Below are 22,923 nucleotides of genomic sequence, written 5' to 3'. Positions count from 1 at the left end.
TCTTCCTGGCACTGAACCTCTATGTACTGACAGCCTCCTCTGGGCAGCCTGAATGTCACATTCAGGAGTCCAACCTCACTGCAGACTACCCTGACTGTCTGGGGCTCAGGGGTCACAGGCAGGGCCAGGCCTCTCCAGGGAAAGGGAAGAGTGGGCTAGTGTGAGAGGCCAATCTCACAGGAAATCAGGAGCTTGCAGGCAAAGGCTGTGGGTACCACATGGACTTGGGTCTCTCCCAATGGAAGATTAGGAAGACCAAGAAGATCATAAAAAGCCGTAACCACAGAACCTACAACACCACCAGGCTGTCACAGGAAGTACCGAGACAAGGCACACAAAGCACCTGGCACACATAGCTAAGTACTTGCAAAATATGCTCTATTATTCCCAGTCTGGAGTTACCCCCTCCAGTTTCAGAGAGACCAGAGGAAAGGGGCTAACCTCATTTGGCACCTACTGTATGCTAAGCACTGTGGTATGTGCTTCACAGAGAAGCAGCAGGACAGTTAGACATGTGTCTGACTCTGCCATCGGACTTCCTAAAGTTTCAATCTTGGTCTCAGCCAATGATTGCCCTATGTCTTTGAGCAAAAGAACCTCTTGGTGTCTTCCAGGGTAAAATGGGACCAAAATGTCTACTTCAAAGAGTTGCTGTAAAGATTAAACGAGGTGACAAAGCCCCCAAACTGGATTCTGGTTAATATTGTCTGTTATGGCCTGGGGTGCATAACCTTGAACCCTGACAGGTAGCCTCACACAGGTATCATTACCGGCATTTACAGGGAAGGAAGTCAGGACTCTGGGATGTTAGGGATCTGCCTCGAATCACATAGCTATGGCAAAGTCTCAATTAGAAGCCAGATATGATGGGGGCACCTGGGTGGCTCGGTGGTTGAGCTTCTGCCTTCAGCTCAGGTCATGATTCCGGGGTCCTGGGATCGAGTCCCACATCTGGCTCCCTGCAGAGAGCCTGCTCCTCCCTCTGTGTCTCTCATGAATAAATAAATAAAATCTTAAAAAAAAAAAAAAAGAAGCCAGATATGATGGACCCCAGAGGCCAGGTCCACCCTTACCCACCACACCATGCTGCCTTCCACCTGCAGCCAGAGGGACAAGCAGCCTAAATCTTGGCAGCCCCTCTTTCATCTCCGACCCAGATCGGTACGGGTGAGTAAACGCTCAGAGGCACCCAGAGAAGTACCTACCCGGAGGCGATCAGCACCCGGGACTGGGCAATGGCCAGTCGCTGCAGGTTGGTCCGATTTAAAGTCGCCAGGGCCACCCTTCCGGTCTTGCCGTTGGCTCCAGGGGGACTGGCAGGAGAGCCCACGGTCCCCCCTGCCGGTGTGCTGGAGGCCTGTCGCCGGATCGCCTGCGACGGGACGGTCCTCACCGGGGCCCGGATGGTGCCCAGGCCATCTGGAGACTTGGCCCCAGGGCCCGGCGCGGGGGGCAGGTTCTTGCGGGCCGCGGGGGGCTGCAGCGGTGCGGTGCTCCCGTGGGCCACGGCCGCCTTGACGCTCATCACCAGGACGCACTGCGGGCAGGAGCAGGCCGGGGCGGCGGGCGCGGGGGCCGACGCGGGGCTGGCGGGCCAGGACTGGGCCTTGGCCAGGGTGCCGGTGACCATGGGGTAGACGAGGTCCAGGCGCCGGCGCACGCGGCGCTGGCGCTGGGTCTGCCGGTTGATCTGGCCCATGGTGCTGAAGTCGATGACGTAGCTGAAGCCGATGGGAGTGAGGTCGATCCAGGGGTGCTGCTTCTCATAGGCGTGCTGGATGGTGATGCCCACCTCCATGTCGTAGGGCGTCCAGGAACCGTTGTCATTCTCCCACTCCCACACCACACCCTTCCCGGGGGCCGAGGACGGGTCGTAGTAGTTGCGGCGAACTGGGCGGAGGGTCCCTGCGGAGTGGGACAGAGGACAGGGTCAGGGTCAGCAAGGAACGAACCTGGACTGTGTTGGTTCATTGGCAAACTGGAGCCAGTCCCACTGCGGGGTGGCCTGCTGCTGCCTACTGAGGTACGCACCCCAAATGGGGCCCCTTCCCGCCTTGGGGAGCATGCACTCGCTGGGAGCAGTGAAGGCTGTGGGGCAGTGCCATGGACCAGAAAGAGCACCTGTCCACCTGCAGTCGGGAGACCTTGGCTGCAGCCCAATCAGTCACTCCTGAGTTTATATAAAACTCCCCAACTTCCTTTCCTTCCCTGACATATAGTGAGTCCTTTGTAGAATGTTTGTGGAAATTAATTGAGACCCACTTACTTATGCAACAAATACGTATTTGTATGTGCCAGGTTCTGGATCTCTCGTAACCCCATAATTTGCATAAGGCCCTTAAGGCTCTTGACACCTAGTAGGTGCTCATAAATATCATATCACTTCTCCCCTAAGTGGCCCTGCCTGGAGGGATATGAAGGAAAAGAACAAAGCCTAGAGGGAAGAGGAAGAAGACACGGCCTCCAGGAAGGCACCCCAGCCTTGGTGGAGCTAGAGCTCACCCTCTGTCCTTTTAAGGGTGCAGTAAAAACAAAAATAGAAAATCAGGGTGAGAGAACTCTTAGCTTTCGAGCATGAAATCTGGTATCAAAACAATGATAATGATCATAATGATCTTCTATTTCTCTAACAATTTTCTTTCAAAAAGCTCAAACCCTCCTAAAGATAGGATTGTCTCCCTGGGGGAGGGGGGAGCACAGGGAAGGGGCCAGGGTTAGTGCAGGGGGGAAGCAGCATAGGGGAAAGAATTTGCAGGTCTGGAGGGAAAGGAAAGCCTATAACTGTTGCCTCTTTCTCATCCCCCAGCACTCCCCCCCCCCCCCCGCCCCCCAACCCCAAACTCGCATTCAGACTCACGCCCAATCAGGGCTCATTTCATGGCTATCAACATCAAGGCTGAAGATGCCTGGGTCAGGGCAGGGTGAGGGGGCCTGAGAGGGCTCCAAGGGTGTTCGAATCTCGCATCTGTCAGCTTAAGCCCTATCCATCAAAGTGGTGGGAAAAGGCTCCCCTTTGCAGGCCTCTGACCCACCCCCTCCTCCAACCCAGAGGGAGACACCAAGACCCAGGACAGAATTCCATTCAAGGGGGGAAGAAAAGGAACAATGGCTATTCAGGCCTTTGCCAGGGTCATCACCCGCCCCCCACCCAACTCTGAGCCCCTTAATGACCCAAAACATCAACATTCAGAGGCAGGAGGGAGAAGCAAAACAATCCCCTATTCAGCACCAGGAGCTCTGGTGGGGGACCAGAGTGTGGGGGGGAGATGGGAGGAAGAGAGGAGGAAGAAGGGGGGGTGGGCTCTAGTTCCTGGTTTGCCTCCATTTCCTTCCTAAGTAGCTGGGGGAAACAAAGAGCACAGGCTTCGGGGCCAACAGCAGACGCTCTGTCCCTTCCAGCTGTGTGATTAAGCCTCAGTTTCCTCCTCTGCTTGGGTCCCCCCCAGTCGCTACTTCAAAGGGTGGATTTGAGGATTAAAGGAAGGAAGGATTATAAAGCATGAAAATAACACCTGCCACGGGACAAGAGCTCAATAAAAGTTGGTTGATCATCACTGTCATTTATTTTCTATTATATGTCTAAGCAGGATGGAGAAGTCAGAGGAAAAGTTTAGTTCAGAGGATGTGTAGGGTGTGTGTGTGCGTGAAAGAGAGAGAGATTATATATAACTCCTTCTACTATCTTTATCATTTAGGAGGTGCCTAGCTCAGCCCATATGATCTTCATGGCAACCCTAGGATACACCTTTTAGAAACTAGGGGATTGACTTGAGAGAGCTTAAAGGACCCTATTCTCTATTCTCTCCAGGGAAGCAGAGGCAATGCACTTGTCCAATGCTCACAAATGTGCTTAAGAGGCATCCTTGACAACAGTGCTATCGATCCCAGAGATGCTGGAGAGCTGCCCCAGAACTTTGGGAAGCTAGCTGAGGCTGTTCCACACCCTTCCAGGTTTAGCTCCCCCAAGCCGGTCTTCTCCTCTAGGGTGAACAGACAAATGCTCTTCTATCCTCCTGCGTCCCTCACCTACTACTCGCCAGCTCTCGCCCCCTGAAATGCCCTCCTTTGCTATTTGTATCTATTGAAACCGTCCTCATTCGGATCCTGTGACCCGTTTCCTGATGTGTTCTCCCAATCCAAGCCCTCCCTCAGCAGGTGTGCACGTCTGCCCCTGCCTGCCTGCTGTGTACCCGAGACACCTGGAGTGGAGGTGGAGACACCACCATCCAGCTCTGTGCTCTGGCGCCGAGCGCGGGGCAGGGCAGTAACCAGAACTCCATGAACCTGCTGTGATTGATTGAAGACTTCTGGCTACTTCGGCATTTAATCACTTATCCCATATCGCTGAGTCCCCACTGGCTGCTATGAGGAATTCAGGCACTACTCAAAGAGCTTCCAGTCGAAAACTAGACAAGTGTGCAAATGACTATTTATGAAGAATATGCCAGAAGAAGGGTGCCAACAAAACGCAAGTGGGCCGAGAAAATCCGCCCATGTCCCCTCCATACTTAAACCTTTTCCTTGACCTTCCCTTGGGTCAGGACCTGACCCCCGTCCTAGCCCCCAATCTCTGCATCCATCTCACACCCCAATACGTTCTACCTGCATTTGTGCCACTCTGGCTTCTTCGAGTCTCAGCTCTCTGACATGCTTCTCCTCTCTGGGCCTTGTCACAATGCTGGGCCCTCCCCCACTCTGGCATCCTCACTGCTGCTCATCCTTCAGGGTTCATTCAGCTCATTTCCTCAAGGAAACATCTCCCGTCTGCCCTGACCAGATCAGATTCCCACTCCTACTTTTTTTTTTTTTAATGGCATTTATCTTGATGTGCAGTTACACGCTTATTGGTGTGATTCAATTTGGGGAACGTCTGTCTCTCTTCACTGGACTCCCGGTCCCATGAGAGGAGGCATCCAGGGGTTTGCTCATGCTTGTGCCCCCATGCCTGACATGTCCTAGGAGCTCCATAAATACTGATTGACTGGGATGCCTGCGTGGCTCAGCAGTTAATCATCTGCCTTCGGCTCAGGGCCTGATCCCGGGATCTGGGATCAAGTCCCACATCGGGCTCCCCGTGAGAAGCCTGCTTCTCTGCCTCTCTTTCTCTCTGTCTCTCATGAATAAATACATAAATCTTTAAAAAAATATTGATTGACTAAATGATGTAATGATGGTTGGGAGAACATTTCAAGAAATGGATGACAAGTACCATAAGGCTTGAATAAGAAGGAGAATTTCAAGAGGCGAAAAGGGCATTTCAGGAGAAGGGGCTCTGTGAATAGCTAGAGGAGGGGGTGTCAGAGAATTCTAAGGGAATGTATGAGGATAAAAGGGACATCTGTTTGTCAGGAGTAGGGGAAAATAGAAGGCAGAGAGGAAGATAAACCTGGAAAGTCATGCTAGAGCCAAGGCATAGACAGTCTGGAATGCCAGGTTGTGATGCGTTTTATTTGTAGGCAATGAGGAGCCAGTGAAGTCTGTGACACACAGAAGTGACGTGACCAGAGCTGCTCGGTTAATTAGTTCCAGGGAGAAATAATGAGGGTGTTGGCATTGAAAATGAGAGGGAGGTGACAGACTGGAGGGACCCCACCGAGAAGAAGTGGATAGGACTTGACCTTGAGTGGCTGAATGCTTTCCAAGGGAGGTTCCAGGATCATCTGCTTCCGAATTTCCGGGGGTACAGGTTAGCACCACCTTCTAGAGCACTCTCCCTGGCCACTATGAGGAGTCATCAGCATCTCTGGGGCCTGGGCCTGGGAATCTGCCTGTGAACACCCCTCCGTGGATTTTCACCACACACGCTAATTTCAACAGCTGGGTCACATGGTCTATGTGCCTCTATGCACTGGGCACCCCAACAAGCCTCTGAACCACAGAGTCAAAGAATCCTAAGTTCTTGCCTGAGGGCAGGTGGTAAAAAGTTGGCACTGTTTGCAGGTAGAGGGATGTCATGAAGAAGAGTTGGTTTTTGGAGGGAAAGTTGCTGAGTTCGGTTCAGCCCCAGCAGGCCAAGAGAGATGGAAGGCCGACTTTAGAATCAAACTTGTGGGATGAAAAGAATTTCGTTGTGGGATTTCACTTCTCTGATTGTTTTCAGAGACCACTGTAGCTGGAATGTGCCAGCTAGTCTGGCCTCTATAATCAGGACCATGAACTAGATGATCCGAGGAATCCATTTAGTCCTTTGGGTGCAGTGACCCAAAGAAAAGGCCTCTAATGGGATAGGAATGAAGACTGTTCATATACTAAGCAGGGAGAAAGAGAAAGAAAATCAGTTTTTCCTGGCAACTCTTACACCTGTACTCCAAAGCACCTGAGATGTTTTGGCTCCTGGGAAATACAAAAGAAACACCTTCCACGCACGACCCAGTCTCGAGGGCACTTTACCTACATCTGTGCATCGCTGTGTCCCACTCCAGGCCTCTCCAAAGCCCCCCTCGGCCCCACTGGAATGTCTTACGAGGGCAAAGCCCTGGATCTTTCCTTATTGGGATATTCCACATGCCTGGAACAGCGCCTGCATGAAGTGGGTGCTCCAGGAGTGTTCACCAATGACAGAGCCGAGCATGGGACACTTGATTTGGCATCTCAGCTCTGCCATCGACTAGCTGTAAAACTCTGAGCAATTCACCTCTTCCAAGTTGTTTCCCTTCCTATAAAATGGGGACAGTAGGTTCTTCTTAAGATCGAGGATTGAGCAAGACAATGTGTGCAATGGTCTTGGAGTGTCCCCCACACTGTATCGACCATGTGGTCCTCGTGACACTTGCATGCTCCACTCCTGTGCTCACACAGGGCAGAGAGTATCGTATCACACAGAGTCCCTGTGTGTTGCACCACCGCCACTGCTAAGCAGTATCCTTGCCCTCACAGGGGCCAAACCCATCCACCCGCCCATCTGCATGATGACAGGATAGGAGCCAGAGCAATCTTAAGGCTGCTCTTCATCCTCCAGAGAAAAATGAGGCCTGAGCAGCTAAGGGATTTGCTCAAGGTCACCCAGGAAGCCAGTGAGTGTGGGGTGAGAGCCTGGGTCATGTCTTCCCACTCCCAGCCTGGGGCTCCCTCCCCATGTCCTGCTGCTGGAGCCTGGAGGTGCTGGTGATCAGATGTGCTGGAAGATACAAGAGACCGGGATGCTGAAGGACAACCCTCCAATCACTGCCGTACGACAGAAAAGGTGAGCCCAGTCAAGGCAAATGACCCGTAGATGGACCCAAACAAGGCTCTGGAAGCAGCCAAGACCATCCCCTCGAGTGCCCCGTCTCCTCCCTCCTTCCAGATTCCCAAAACACTGGCGGAGACCAGCATAGACCAGCAAATAACCTCAAACCCAGAGGCCTCGTGGGGAGGAAGGGCCCAGGGCAAACAAAGGCGGCAGAGGGTATCTGTACCCTCCCAGCCATCTCCCTGGAGACAGGGTGGGCGAGACTGGAGCCCCGGGGAGCCCAGAGTCTGAGGCCTCACTCCCAGCAGGGCAGGCAACTTCTGGAGAGACAAAGCGCCCGTGTCAGGAAATGTCCCCACACAGAGGAGGCAACAAAAAAAGAGAGGACTCGCCTCTAGGCAGGGGACTTCCAGCTCTCCTTTGTTTATGGGGATGTTTCTGGTTCCCAGCTTCAAACTGCGGCTTGGGGATGGCGGGTAATTTAATTAAACATTGCCAGGGCTTGGCCGAGGTTGCCTGGGCGCCGGCAGTATAAAGTTCCTACCCTGTCGTGGTCTCATCAATGAGCTATATTGAGAGGAACTGTGTGTCTGCTGGCAGAGAAGGGAGAGGAGGGGGCTCCGAGCCAGAAACCCAGAGATTCTATTCTGCTTTGACAAGCTCCTTGACAGCCCGGCATTCCTGGGAATGCAGCCCAGTGCCTTCGGCACCCAGCGCAGGGCCTGGCACTGGGAGAAAGGCGCGCAGCACCCGCTCACCCACTGACCACTAGCATGAGTGCACGAAACCTAAGCTGTCGGAGTCGTGGCCTCTAAGACGGAAAGGAATGCACGACAGACCCTGAGGCCCTCTGTAAAATGAGGCAGGGTCTAGCAAGCTCCCTGGCTCTGGTCTAAAATCTGAGAAGCCATCAGGCCCTGGCCAGCCTGGCCTCTGGGAAGGGTGGTCAGACCTGGGGACCATAGCTTCTGTCCCTCAACCCCATTTTCTCTGTCACTTCACATCTGTCGAGAGGATGCCCTTCATTCCCGTCTTAGATACCCCTAAACACTGATTAAACTTCACCCCCTCCCCAAATGTCGAACAGGGGCTGGGACATTTGTGTCACCAGGGTGTTTCTCTTCATGCTGCAGAGATTTAGTCTGAAAGGAAAAGCTAAAATCCGCCTGTCTGTTCTGAGCAGGGTTGGAATGTCCCGTCAGGTGCCTCCCTGGTCCCACCTCCAAGGGCTCAGCAGCCACCCTCCTCCTCCCCCAAGCTGCCGCCTCCCCCTTTTCACCTCCACAACCTTTACCCCAATTGCCCAATTACATTCTCTCCCTCCTCCGTGGCCACACTTAATCCTCTTTCTCAATCTCCCCACATTCCTCCTCATTCCCTCCTCTGCCCAGTCTCTCTCAGCTCCACCTCCCTCCCTTTCTCACCAGGGTTTAAGCCCCTCCAGATGCTAACACTTCTGGAATCCTTTCCCCCAGAAAGCTTTACTCAGTTGGCCAGGAGCTGCAAAGTCCCTGGCAAAGAGGCTGCTGGGAGTTATGCCTAAAGATGGGGACAAGAGAGTGGAGAGACACCCTTTTCCCATGACAATCCTAATTAGCACACAGGATGTGGGGGCTTTCCAAGGAGGCCTGGATGCCCTGTTCAAGCAGCTGTTCACTGATCCTCTGGGACTCCCCGGGTCATCCTCTCTAGCCTCACCCCACCACACCTGCTCCTCCAGGCTCTTGGGCCACACTCTTGGGAAAGCCCACCCAGATTCCAGAAGTAACCTCCCTGCCCCCAACCCGCAGTGAAGAGACTACTGGAGAGGCAGGCCCATCCCAGGTCCTTAATTAAGCCTGGACACCCTGAGCTGAGCCAAGACAAGTCCGACTGCCCTGCGGGTGACCCACCATCCTGACCTTCTCCATGCAGGCTTTCTGCCTTGCTCTGACCTGGAAAGGCTGGTCAGCAGGGAAGTGGGATCGTGGTGGCCCCCCCGGTGGCAACTTGATTCTCATGAGAAGACAAGGGCTTGTGCTCTGGGAGACCAGAGTGTCCCTGCTAGGGGATGGTTTCAGGAGGAAGCTTGGGGACCCTTTCTCCTTAGGAATCCACCTCCTCCCCCTCCTCCCCAGACAAAGGGAGCGGCTGCCCTGCCAGGCATTCCGAGCCGGCCCTGCGCCTCCCCCTCCATCTGCTCTGGCCTGTTGCTTCAGCACTTGGAGGGCACAGGCAGCGGCCCCAATGCCACAGCAGCACCCAGGGCCTTTCGTGCCCCGGGATCCCCCAGCTGCAGGCACCTTCCCGGGTGCCTGTCGTTCCCAGACCAGAGCACAGCGCACACCTTCAGGGAACCCCTGCTGCCCTCCTCGGGTTCCCACCCCAGGACCCCGCCGTGGGAAGGCATCCCACGCAGAAGGGGTTGGAGGCCGTAAGGTGTGTGCCGGGGGGAGGGGGGTGCGAGGCAAAGCGGGGTCAGCCGAGGCGTGAGGAGGGCAGCAGGACGGCTCTCCCCGCGGCCGGAGCGGGGGGCTGCGCCGGCCCTCGGATCTATTTCCACGCGGGAGTACTTGGGGCCACCGAGCGCTTAAAGGCGGGCGCGGAGGGGGGGCTTCTCCGCTGGAAGCTCGATTTGCACCACCAGAACGCCCGTGCCCCTTGCACCGACATTTACTGGCCGAGGAGCGCGGGGATCTTAATCCAGAGGACCAGGGAGCAAAGCGCCTCCTTCCACCACCACCTCCCGGCGGCACGGAGCCCCGAGCTGCGGGCGGGTGCGTCCCGGTGGGCTCGGGCGCGAGGTCCAGGGCGGGGGGGGGGGGGGGGGGGGGGGGGGCGCCGGCTCACCCGTGTCCTGGCGGAACTGGTTCATGGACTGCAGGTCGATGATGTAGGGCGCGAGCCGGCTGTCCACCTGGCCCAGCACCACGCTGCCCCCGGCGCGGGGCCCGGCGCGCACCACCGCCTCGATGTGGTGGCTCACGGCCGGGCTGTAGGGGCGCCAGCGGCCGTGCTCGTTCAGCCATTCCCAGACCACCACGGCCGAGGCCAGGAGCATGGCGAGCCCGGGGCGGCTGCGGCGGCGGCGGCGGCGGCGGGGGCGGGGGCGGGGGCGGCGGGGGCGCGCTGCCCGCCCCCGGGGCCCCGCGCACCGGTCCTCCTCCGCTTCCTCCCGCGCCGCCGCCCGCGGGCCTCGGCCGCGCCCCCCGCCCCGCGCCCCGCCGCCCCGGGCAGCCTCAGCTCCGGCCCATGGGCCGCCCCCGGGCCGCGCATCCACCGGGGCGCCGACACCCGGGCCGCCCGGCCCCGACCGCGCGCCGCCGCCGCCGCCGCCGCCGCTGCCGCTGCTCCGCGGGGTCGGGCGGCTTCATGCAAATGCACGCGGGCCCCCGCCTCGCAGAGCCGCGGCGAGCCCCGAGCACCAGTTGCGCCCCGGACTCCGCAGACGCCCGGGGCGGGGGGCGCGCGCTCGCGCTCGCTGCGAGAGGCACGCCGGGCTCGCTGCCCGCGCCCCTCCCCTCCCCGCCGCCGCCTCGCCGAGAGCTCCCCCTCCCTGCGGCCTGCTCCGTGGCCACCGGAGGGCGGCGCCCCTCCCGAGCCGGCCGAGCGCCTGCGGGGCTTCCCCCCGGGCCCCGGGCTCCGGGCCCCGAGGGCGAGCGCGCAGGACGCGCCCCGGGGCCGCGGCCTCCCTCCCAGAGACGGAAGCCTCTTTCTTTCTTTCTTTCTTTCTTTCTGGGATTCGGCGTGACCACACCGGCTCGCGCACGCACCCGCACTTGCACCCCCGCAGCCGCTCGCCCCCCGCGCTCGGGCCCCCATGACCTCATCGGCCCCGCGTCCCCAGCTGTCCGTCAAGGATGCGGAGCCACGCCCCCTGCCGGCCCGCGGCCCCGCCGCTCCGGCGCCCCCTGCCGGCCGCGGCACGCACTACGGCCCGGCTCGCAGCGACTCGGTGGCCGCGGCTTCGTGTCCCTGCGGAGGGCGAGGGGGTTCTCTCTGCTTCTCCACGTGGATGGACCTGGAGGGTATTACGCTGAGTGAAATAAGTCAATCGGAGAAGGACAAACATTATATGGTCTCATTCATTTGGGGAATATAAGAAATAGTGAAAGGGAATAAAGGGGAAAGGAGAGAAAATGAGTGGGAAATATCAGAGAGGGAGACAGAACATGAAGACTCCTAACTCTGGGAAACTAACAAGGGGTGGTAGAAAGGGAGGTGGGTGGGGGGTGGGGGTGACTGGGTGATGGGCACTGGGGGGCATTTGATTGGATGAGCCCTGGGTGTTATTCTGTATGTTGGCAAATTGAACACCAATAAAAAATAAATTTACTATTAAAAAAAAAAAAAGCCACCGTGGTCCAGCCGAATCGATTTATCCTGCAGGGTTTCTAGGAACGAAGTCAGGGGACCCCAGAGAGGCTTGGTTGTTTGCACCGTCACTAGTTAGTATGGAAAATGCTCTAGAAGGGCAGGATTCCGTGTGAATTTTGCCAGAGAACACGGACTTCGTTGTGCTGAGGTCGCAACCAACATCGAATTCAGATGATGAAGAAGAGCCAGGGTAGGGTGTGGAAACATAGAAGCACTGTATGTGTTAGGGGCTGGCACCATGAATCTCTTTGAAATAATTGTCTTCTTTCATAATATCGACTTTTTTGGTGCAGAAGATTTGCTTTCTCACAGCCCTCCTTTCTTCTAGGATCCTATTACCCGTATCATCTTCATCCCTCTGCCCTCACCTCCTCCCCCAGGGGTTCTCAATACAAAGAAAAGGAAAAATATCAGATAGGCCCCTCTTCCAGCCTCCTAAAAGCACTAGAGTGGAGGCTGCCTCCCAGTGTTGTTCCTAGTGGTGCCCTCACCCCAAAGTGGCACCATGTTGGGCAAGGGCACTTGCACTAGATCTGACTTGTGGTGTGACTTCTAGAGATTCCAGTTAGTCTCTCCCTAAGGCCAGCCCCTCCATCGGACCCAATCAACATCTTCATCAAAACATCAAATTTCAGAGTTTGAAGGACAGAAGAAGAAAAAGTAAAGGAGATCTTAATTTATCCTACTAAAAGCCAGTATTATTCTTATTTTACAAACAACGAGGCTCAAGGAATTTAAGCAGTTTGCTTTAGACATATTTAGCCAGCCAGAGGGGAAACTGGCATTCAAAACTAGTCTGACTCTCCTCCAAAAAATGCCTACTCCATCATACATGTTCTATGATAAGAAGGTAGTGCAGTTAGAAACAAAATATGTGGCCATGTAAAAGTTTCCGTGTGAAGAACAGAAGGGGGAACATGAGAATAGGGTGTTCTGGAAGAACAAAAGTAAAAGAAAGGGTAATCTAAAGCTTTATTGAGCTATTTTTCTTTCTTTCTTCACATGACCAAGAGTATGAAGACTGGAAACTTTTCTTGTGGCCTGCGTCAGTATAGATCCAGAACTGTCTGTCAGTAATGATTTAAGGGGATGCTGGAAGTAGTTGGGGGAAAACAGCACCTGACCGGCTCCACCAGAAATTCTCAAGTGGAAAACACCTAAACCGGATCAGAGGGCTATGAACAAATGTTAGGCTGGCCACTCGAAAGATGAATGGTTGTTTGAAAGGTGGATAGGAAGTAGAAAGAAACTGGCTCTTACCTATGTCCAGCTTGATCCTGTGCCTGGTGTTCTTGTCTCTGCCACGTTAAAGATGGCAGTGTGTTACAACAGAACAAAAATGCCAGATGACACAAGAGAGGGTTTGTATATAACCCGATTCATTTGTAAAAGGAGGTGAATATATAGATGACTTGGCATTAGTCATCAGTTACCATTGTAAGATGTGTTTTTTTCATAAGCTAGGATGCCAAGATCTATAAAGAACTTATTAAACTCAACAGTAAAGAAACAAACAATCCAATCATGAAATGGGCAAAAGACATGAACAGAAATTTCACAAAGGGGGATCCCTGGGTGGCGCAGTGGTTTGGCGCCTGCCTTTGGCCCAGGGCGCGATCCTGGAGACCCAGGATCGAATCCCATATCGGGCTCCTGGTGCATGGAGCCTGCTTCTCCCTCTGCCTATGTCTCTGTGCCTCTCTCTCTCTCTCTCTCTCTCTCTGTGTGTGTGTGTGACTATCATAAATAAATTAAAAAAAAAAAGAAAGAAATTTCACAAAGGAAGACATAGACATGGCCAACATGCATATGAGAAAATGCTCCGCATCACCTGCCATCAGGGAAATACAAATCAAATCCACAATGAGATATCACCTCACACCAGTGAGAATGGGGAAAATTAACAAGATGTGGAGAGGATGTGGAGAAAGGGGAACCCTCTTGCTCTGTTGGTGGAAATGTGAACAGGGACAGCCACTCTGGAAAACTGTGTGGAGGTTCCTCAAAGAGTTAAAAATAGATCTGCCCTAGACCCAGCAATTGTACTGCTGGGGATTTACCCCCAAAGATACAGATGCAGTGAAACCCCGGGACACCTGCACCCCGATGTTTCTAGCAGCAATGTCCACAATAGCCAAACTGTGGAAGGAGCCTCGGTGTCCATCGAAAGATGAATGGATAAAGAAGATGTGGTTTATGTATACAATGGAATATTGCTCACCCATTAGAAATGACAAATACCCACCATTTGCTTCAACGTGGATGGACCTGGAGGGTATTATGCTGAGTGAAATAAGTCAACCGGAGAAGGACAAACATTATATGGTCTCATTCATTTGGGGAATATAAAAAATAGTGAAAGGGAATAAAGGGGAAAGGAGAAAAAATGAGTGGGAAATATCAGAGAGGGAGACAGAACATAAAGACTCCTAACTCTGGGAAACGAACGGCGGGGTGGTGGAAGGGAAAGTGGGCAGGGTGGCTGGGTGGCGGGCACTGAAGGGGGCACTTGATGGGATGAGCACTGGGTGTTATGCTATATGTTGGCAAATTGAACTCCAATAAAAAAATAAGCTAGGATAATTTGTAATTTATAACAACCCATCTGGCCATCATAATTTATAATTGTATCAACAATGATAGTAATGTATTTGTTTACATTTCTCAGATCTCCCAAGACAATCTAATTTCAACTCATCTGTACCATAAACCCCTGAAAACCTCAGACATTTTATTTTAGTATCCAAACTATGTCTCCCTAGTTGCCTCCTGTTCCAAGTGGTGTACTCATCTTTAAACCAAGTGAGGTGCCCAATCTGTAATTTGAAATACAGCAACTATGATTAAACCTCACTAACTGGGGGCACCTGGGTGGCTCAGTGGTTGAGCATCTGCGTTTGGTTCAGGTCATGACCTTGGGGTCCTGAGATTGAGTCCCGCATTGGGCTCCCTACGTGGAACCTGCTTCTCCCTCTGCCTGTGTCTCTGATTCTCTTTCTGTGTCTCTCATAAACAAATAAAAATCTTAAAAAAAAAAAAAAAACCTCACTGATACTGATTGGAATGAAGCCAATCTAAATTGTTCAAAGGTATAATCTGATAATAGTTCAAAAAGTGTTGTCATCACTTAACACTAAGTTTCAATGAAGAAAGCATTCTCCTTCCTGTGGAATGTTCATAGGCAAAAGCCATTCTTTTTTCCAGTTACCCATTGCTCTGTATCAAACACCCTAAAATTAGTGGCTGAAAACAGCAGCAAGCATTTGCTCTGCTCCACACGGAGGGGTGGCGGGGGGCTGGGATCATGGGCAGGCTTGCTCATTCACTTCTAGTGCTTGATGCTGGCTGTCATCCGGGAATTCAGGTGCCCAACCACCTACAGATGGCCTACGTTGCGGATTGGCTTCTTCGTAGCGCAGAGGTTGAGTTCCAAATGAGTATGACCCAACACAAAGAGCCAGACAGAAGCTGCATTGCCTTCTTTATAAATTAAGTTTTTAATTTTAATTTTATTTTTTAAAAGATTTTATTTATTCATGAGAGAGACAGAGAATGAGGCAGAGACACAGGCAGAGGGAGAAGCAGGCTCCATGCAGGGACCCTGATGTGGGACTCGATCTGGGGACCCCGGGGTCATGCCCTGAGCCAAAGGCAGGTGCTAAACCGCTGAACCGCTGAGCCACCCAGGCGTCCCAAGTTTTTTTATTTTTAAATACTTGTAGATTCACAGGTGCTTGTATGAATTCAGAGTTCACATGTACTTCCCCCCCCTCCATGTTACCCAACGGTAACATCTTATAAAACTATATTTAGAAAAGTATCATACCTGGGGGCCTGGCTGTCTCAGTAGATAGGTTTGACTTGATCTTGGGTTTTTTGTTTGCTTTTTTAAGGATTTCACTTATTTATTCATGAGAGACACACAGAGTGAGACAGAGACAGAGGGAGAAGCAGGCTCCCTGTGGGGAGCCCGATGGGGGACTTGATCCCTGGAACCCTGGGATCACGCCCTGAGCCAAAGGCAGATGCTCAACCACTGAGCCAACCAAGGGTCCCTTATCTTGTGGTTTTATTTTTTTTTTTTAAATCTTATTTTTTTCCCCCCTCTTACATTTGAATTTTTTTTTTAATTTTTTTAATTTATTTATGATAGTCACAGAGAGAGAGAGAGAGAGGCAGAGACACAGGCAGAGGGAGAAGCAGGCTCCATGCACCGGGAGCCCGATGTGGGACTCGATCCCGGGTCTCCAGGATCGCGCCCTGGGCCAAAGGCAGGCGCCAAACCGCTGAGCCACTCAGGGATCCCTCTTGTGGTTTTAAATTCGAGGCCCACGTTGGATATAGAGATCACTCAAAAATAATAAAATCTTTTTTTAAAAAAGTGTTATAACGTATCCTACTGATATTGACACAGTCAAGATACAGAACACTCAGAATCCTGTCCCTTTATTGATACAATTTTCACTGTACCGTATATTATACAAGGTATACAAAATACATACTTTGTAACCAAGTGTATACAATACACACTTCTACTACCACAAAGATTCCCTATGTGGCCCTTTGTAGCTACAAGCAATCCTCCCCTGCCATGCTGTCCTTCACCCCTGGCAATCCCTAATATATTCCTGTATCTATAATTTTGTCATTTCAGAAATGTTATATAAATGGAACCATAGACTACATGACCTCTTGGGACTAGTTTTTCCTACTCAGCATAATTCTCTAAAGATCCATCCAGATTGTTGTGTATATAAAGAGTATGTTTCTTTTTTTTTTTTTTTAAGATTTTATTTTATTTATTTATTCATGAGAGACACACAGAGAGAGGCAGAGACATAGGCAGAGGGAGAAGCAGGATCCTCGCCCGGAGCCCGATGTGGGATTCGATCCCTGGACTGGGATCACACCCTGAGCAGAAGGCAGACATTCAGCCGCTGAGTATCCTGAGTTTGTTCCTTTTTATTGCTAAATAGCGTCCCATAGTACCAATGTGCCATATTGTTCACCCACTGCAGGACATGGAATTATTTCTAGTTTGGGCTATTATGAATAAACTTCTATGAACATTCACATACCAATGTTTGCAAGAACATAAAGTTTCCATTTCTTTGCAATAAATGCTCAGGAGTACAATTACAAGGTCATTTGTTTAGTTTTTTTGGCATCTATGTATCCTTTTTAAGGACACAGTTGCTCATATCTTTTACATTAATTTTCTCTTCTTTTTCTTTTTCTCTTTTTTACTGTCAAAGTTTGAGAGTTCTTTATACATCTAGCTAATAACCCTAATAACCCGCTGGTGGATATGTGGTTTGTAAATATTTCCATCAATCTATAGCTTGTGTTTTCATCCTTTTTGTGAGGTCTTTCACAAAGCAAACCTTTTTAATTTTGATGAAGTCCAACTTATCGAACTTTCCTTCTGTGGTTTCCCTTTTCCATATCAATTCTAGGAATTCTTTGACTAGCCCTACTATTTGAATATTTTCTCCTGGAGGTTTTTATAGTTTTACAATTTATGTTTAAAATCTATTATCCAGGGACGCCTGTGTGGCTCAGTGGTTGAGCGTCTGCCTTCAGCTCAGAGTGTGATCCTGGGGTCCCGGGATCAAGTCCTGCATCGGGCTCCCCACAGGGAGCCTGCTTCTCCATCTGCCTACATCTCTGCCTCTCTGTGTGTGTCTCATAAATAAATAAAATCTCTTAAAAAATAAAATCTATGATCCATTTTTAGTTAATTTTTGTATGAGAATGAGATTTAGGTAGAATTTCTTCTCTTTTTTTTTTTTCCTCTCCTCCCTTCCTTCCTCCCTTACTTTCTTCCTTTTATTTATTTTTTGCCTATGGATGTTCGATTGTTTCAGCACCATTTGGTGAAAAGGCTACCTTCCCTTCTTTGAATTGCTTTTACATCTTTGTCAAAAACCAGTTGGGCATATGTATGTGGCTCTGTTTCTTGTTTCTCTGTTCTGTTCCACAGATCTGAGTTTTCATCAGTGCCACATAGTGTTGGTGAATAAACTGTATGATGTCTTGTTATCAGTTGAGTAGACTGGTTCCTCCCACTTCATTCTTCTCTTTCAAAATTGTTGTAGCTATTCCAGTTCTTTTGATTCCCATATAAATATTGGGATAATCTTGTCTGAATGTGCAAAAAAATACATGCTGGGATTCCTTAAGGAATTGTCCCAAAGCTGTATGTCAGTCGGGGGAGAACTGACATACAGCTATTGCTATTGCTGAGTCTTCAAATCTGGGGATGCAATATGCTTCTCCAGTTAGGTCTTTGATTTGTTTTATTAGTGTTTTGTAGCTTTCAGCATCTGTGTTTTGTTAAACTTATGCCAAAGTATTTTGGTTTTGGGGGAAGTGCATGTAAGTGGCGTTGTATTTGTCATTTTATTGACCTCGTGTTTGTTGCTATGAAGAAACGCAATGGATTTTTGTATGCTTACCTGGTATCTTGTGACCTTACATGAGTCCAAGTGTAAGTCTAGGAATTCTTTTGCTGATTCCTTGGAGTTTTCCACATTGTCTGAAAATGGGACTATTTTATTTCCTCCTACCTGATCTTTATGTTTTTTGTTTCCCTTTCTGACCATATTATAATTCTTAGAATTTCCAGGGCTATGTTGAATATAGTGGTGGGAATGGGCATTCTTGTGCCTTGATCCTGATCGTAGAGAGGTAACATTTAGTGTTTCACTGTCAAAAATGGTATCACCTGTAGTTGTTTCTTTCCTATTTATTTATTTATTTATTTATTTATTTATTTATTTATTTATTTAAGGAGAGGGAGGAGGGAGGGGCACCTGGGTGGCTCAGTGGCTGAGCATCTGCCTTTGGCTTAGGTCATGATCCTGGGGTCCCTGGATGGAGTCCTGCATCAGGCTCCCGGCAGGGAACGTGCTTCTCCCTCTGCCTATGTCTCTGCTTTCTCTCAGTGTCTCTCAAGAATAAATAAATAAAATCTTAAAAGAGAGAGAAAGGGGGAGGGAGGGAGGAGGGGCAGAGGGAGAGAAAGAATCTTAAGCAGACTCCACATCCAGTGTGGAGCCTAACACCAGGCTTGATCTCACGACCATAAGATCACAAACTACACCAAAATCAAGAGTCCAATGCTTAACCAACTGAGCCACCGAGGCACCCCAGTACTTGTTTATTTCAAATGTTCCTTATCAAGTTGAAGATGTTCTCTTCTATTCCTATTTTTCTGAGAGATTTTTGTCATGAATATTTATTGATTTTTATCAAATCTTTTTTCTGCATCAATTGATAACGATCATGTGATTTTTCTTCCTTAGATTGTTAATATGGTAGATTGCATTGATTGGTTTTCAATTTTTTTTTTTTTTTTTTTTTTGGTTTTCAAATTTATACCCTTGAAATAAACTCTACTTAGTCGTGGGTGACAAATGGTTTTAGTAGATTGCTGGATTCTAACTGTTAATATTTTGAGGTTTTTGGTGTATAAAATTGTGAAAGATAGTTGGTTTGTGGTTCTCGCTCTTTCTCTCCCATTCTTTGTAAACTATCTTTGTATGGTTTTGGTATCAGGAAAATAGCAGCTTCATAAAATGAAGCATTCTATCCTCTTCTACTTTCCAGAAAAGATTGTACGATATTGGTGTTATTTCTTCTTTTAAAAATTTGGTAGAATTCTCTAGTTTATTAGTAAACTGTATTATGTTTTAAATTTCTGATTTCAATTGTTCATTGCTGATGTGTAAGACAGTCTCTGACTTCCGTATGGTAACTGTGTGTCCTGGAACCTTCTTATCATTGCTTATTAGCTCCAGGAGGCTTTGTTGTCATTGATTCTTTGGGATTTCATACATAGTGCAATCAGGTCATCTGTGAATAAAGATAATTTTATTTCTTTCTTTCCAATTAGTATCACTTTTACATCTTTTTCTTGTCAAATTGCATTAGGTAAGACTTCCGGTATGATACTGAAGAGGTGAAAGCAGACATCTTTCGTTGTTTCTGATCTTAGCAGGAAAGCATCAAATTTCTCACCATGAAACACATTAGCTGTAGGCTTTTGTAGATGTTCTTTATCAACCTGAGGAAGTTCCCACTATTCCTAGTTTGCTGAGAGTTTTCACAAATGGGCATTGGAATTTGTCAAATGCTTTTTAGGCATCTATTGATATGATAATATAATTTTTTTTCTTTTTTGCCATACTGGTGCTATTACATCAATAAATTATATCAATTAATTCTTAAGGTTGAGCCTTGCATGTCTTGTATAAGTCTCACTCCTCTGCTGATTATCAATCTGTATATTTTCACTGTAATAAACCATAACCATGAACATAGCAGTTTTCTGACTTCTATGGATCTTTTATAAAATTACTGAACCAGGAGGTCTTTGGAACCTCCCGAACTTGTGCCTTGTAACAGCACTGCCTTTGTTTGTTTTTGTTTTACCATAGCCAGAGTCTGTAGACCTTTTTCCTAATCTTAGCTTCATTTAAAGCCAGCAGCCTATTCTGTTGCCCTGTAAGTGGGCTAAAATAGTAGACCCAGAAACTAAAGAGACAGCACACCTCCTTCTTCAGAGTGAGGCACAGAAGATTCAATAATTTTTCTCTTGCTTTGGATCGGATGTCCTGGTTTAGTGGGCTGCTGACTCTTCATTGAGTTGACCTACCATGTGAAATGTGTGTCTACCATGACTTCTAATGTCATGGTTACTTCTTGCTCACCTGGCCTGATTAGCATACCACTGACAGCGTGGATTAACATGATGGTCTGTAGGAAGTACAAATAGACCAGACTTTTTCTATCTGTATTTTATCAAAAGAAGAGAGTGTTAATACATTCTTGGGCAAAACTAAAAATACATATATATACTATCATCTATTCCATGTGAGTTGAATTGCTTATGATCCCCTTTTCTGATCATGATCAGATATGATCCCCTTTGCTGTCACAGTGGCAGCAAAGGACACATCAATCCAGTCATTGCCCACATACCATGTACCCGGGGCAGTGCTAATTTGCTCTAGCAGAGATATCTCACTGTGATATCGGAAGTGGCACACAGGCTGCAGTTGGGTCTACCACTTGGTTTGACTTTGCGGAAGTCAACAACTGTTCTTCAGGCTTACTAGCTTTCTGCAGGGGTCAACTGATAAATTAAATGCATATATGACAGAGACCATTTTTCCTATATTCTTTAGATCCTTAATGATTGTACTAAATTATATTTGTGCTCCCTCACTTAAATCAATGAAAAGTGGGAGCAGAGTTCTCTGAAGACTTACAGAGCTGAGGAGATAAAAACTGGACCTCAGGATTTGAAAGGGGACATGGCACCAGTCAACATCCCTAGCTTTCAGTTGGGACTAAATTCTGAAAGTGGAGCAGACCAGAGGTAGACAGAGCCTCCTGTGGCTCAATCTCAAGTGAGTTTTGTCCCTGACTGACTTAAGATGATTTGATTGCACTCTATCAAAAAAAAGGGAACCCCTGTCCCTGGAGGGAAACAACAAAATCCAGATGTTGATGTAGGGGATAAAGCAATCACCACTTTTTCATGTAAAATGCAAAACTGATGCCTAAGCCAGGCCGCCCCTCTGAGCGCCTGAACATACAAACCATTTGTATTTGACTTCCAAGGCCTTTGGATCCTCCCTCTGTTAGTAAATGAGTCCCAGTCGAACTGCCCTACAAGGGAGACACCAGGTGGAAGGGACTTCCTGAGGCCTGAGGTCAGCTCCAGCCCAGCCAGGCTTAGCAACAGGTCAACCTTGGCTTTTGCTTGGAAGGGCTGCGTTAGTGGCTGCATCCGGCAGGCGGCGACGTTGTACCAGGAAATGGCCCCTCTGGGCGCTGCAGCTGCCTTTCTGTCTTTAACCAAAACTGGGATTTTCCTTTACTCTTTGGAAATTCTATATTGTTTTTGCTGGAATCGTCAGAGGGGGCAGGGAAATGGTTTGGAGACAAGCTACATGTCCCACGTGAAGCAGTTCACACGAGAATCCTCTGTGGCACTCAGGAGATGGGAAGAGCAGGGAAACATCCCATCAACTCCCCAACACCAATACCTTGAATCCATCCAAAGCGGCCATCCACAGGATTACTTCAGTTTTCCTCCCCAACCTCAATCTTTTTTTTTTTTTTTTTTTTTTTAAGATTTATTTATTCACGAGAAACACACAGAGAGAGGCAGAGGGAGAAGCAGGCTTCCTGTGGGGAGCCCCATGTAGGACTGGATCCCAGGGCTCCGGGATCACGCCCTGAGCCAAAAGCAGATGCTGAACCCCTGAGCCACCCAGGTGCCCGCCCCTAACCTCAATCTTGCCTAACCCTCATTACTTTAATTAAACTGCCTTTCTTCCCATTCAAGGGCAATGCAAATCAAGGGCTCCATCCAGGAGCCCAAGAGATTTAGGGTGGTGGGGTAAGGTTACAGAGAGTGGGAAGGGAGGGCAGAGGAGGAGAGAACACAGAGTTGTCACTGTTCCCTCCTTCGTCCTCTCACTCCAGGGTCAGCACCTAAGCCCCAGAGTTGTCGGGTATATCTCTCAGTGTCTGGGAAGCATCAGGGCCCAGGGACCCTCTCCTGCCCTTACACAAGATGCCTCAGCTCCAACCCTCAGTCCTTGGAACCTTCCCATGCTCCTGGGCCCAGAACCTTTTTCCTCTTCTGGGACAAGGTAGTTTGGTGATTTGGGTGCCTGACTTCATCAGGGCCGTAAGTCTGAGTCCTCCCTCTTGTATTCACATAAGTGTATATGGCCTTTGGTCCCTCCGGGGGACAGGGTGATCTCAACTTCATCTCTAATTATCTTTCTAGTGGTTCTCAGCAGCTGAGGTTTTGGTAGAGAGGACTCAGGGGTGAGGACGGAGAGAGAGGTCACAACATGCTTTTATTTTGGTTTTGAGTAGTTGGTGGTAGTTTGTGGTTGGCCATGTGACTTTTTGTGTTTTAGCTGTCCCAAAGGTAGTTGCAGTGAGCACCCTGGACAGAGTCCCGAGGTTTAGTGGAATCACGGGACTGGACAGACCTCGGGGCTTTTCAGATCTGCACATCTTCCTCTTCTTCTTCTCCCCCACCCCCAAGGCCTTCTTTCTAGTATGTGTTAAACCTCTCTCTCCTTTCCCTGGTAAGGAAAGGTATGGCCTCAGTCTTTGGATTTAGGGACCACCCTAAACCCAGGATGGTCTCACCTAGAGATCTTCAACTTAACTACATCTTGCAGATTCTATTTCCAAAACAGTCACATCCATGTTCACAGGTACTGGTGGTTACCATTTGGACATACCTTTTTGGGAAACCAGTTCAAGCCACTACAATCTTTAACTTTTTCTGTTATGTTACCCAAATATCAATCTATTTCCTCCTATAAGGGAGTTCTGCCTAATATTTCCCTGTGTTTCTA

At 49.5% G+C, this 22,923-nt stretch overlaps 1 protein-coding gene across 2 annotated transcripts in view; it reads right to left on the bottom strand.

Annotated features, from left to right (window-relative positions):
- DTX4 (deltex E3 ubiquitin ligase 4) overlaps positions 1 to 11,001 on the bottom strand; it is a 35,187-nt gene extending 24,186 nt beyond the window's left edge. Inside the window, exons 1-2 of one of the 2 annotated variants that reach the window (XM_077863402.1) lie at positions 10,924 to 11,001; positions 1,206 to 1,905 (exon numbers count right to left, since the gene is read on the bottom strand). In XM_077863402.1, coding sequence (XP_077719528.1) covers positions 1,206 to 1,905; positions 10,924 to 10,972 — 749 coding nt within the window. In that variant the 5' untranslated portion in view covers positions 10,973 to 11,001. Of the gene's footprint in view, positions 1 to 1,205; positions 1,906 to 10,000; positions 10,246 to 10,923 lie in introns of those variants that run through there. The other variant, XM_077863401.1, reaches the window with a different exon arrangement.
- Between the last annotated feature and the right edge of the window lie 11,922 nt (positions 11,002 to 22,923).

The sequence above is a fragment of the Canis aureus genome, chromosome 21 (genome assembly GCF_053574225.1).
Source record: "Canis aureus isolate CA01 chromosome 21, VMU_Caureus_v.1.0, whole genome shotgun sequence".
Taxonomy (NCBI): domain Eukaryota; kingdom Metazoa; phylum Chordata; class Mammalia; order Carnivora; family Canidae; genus Canis; species Canis aureus.
Note: the sequence above shows the minus strand (reverse complement) of the source record. Positions and strands in the feature narration are given on the sequence as shown.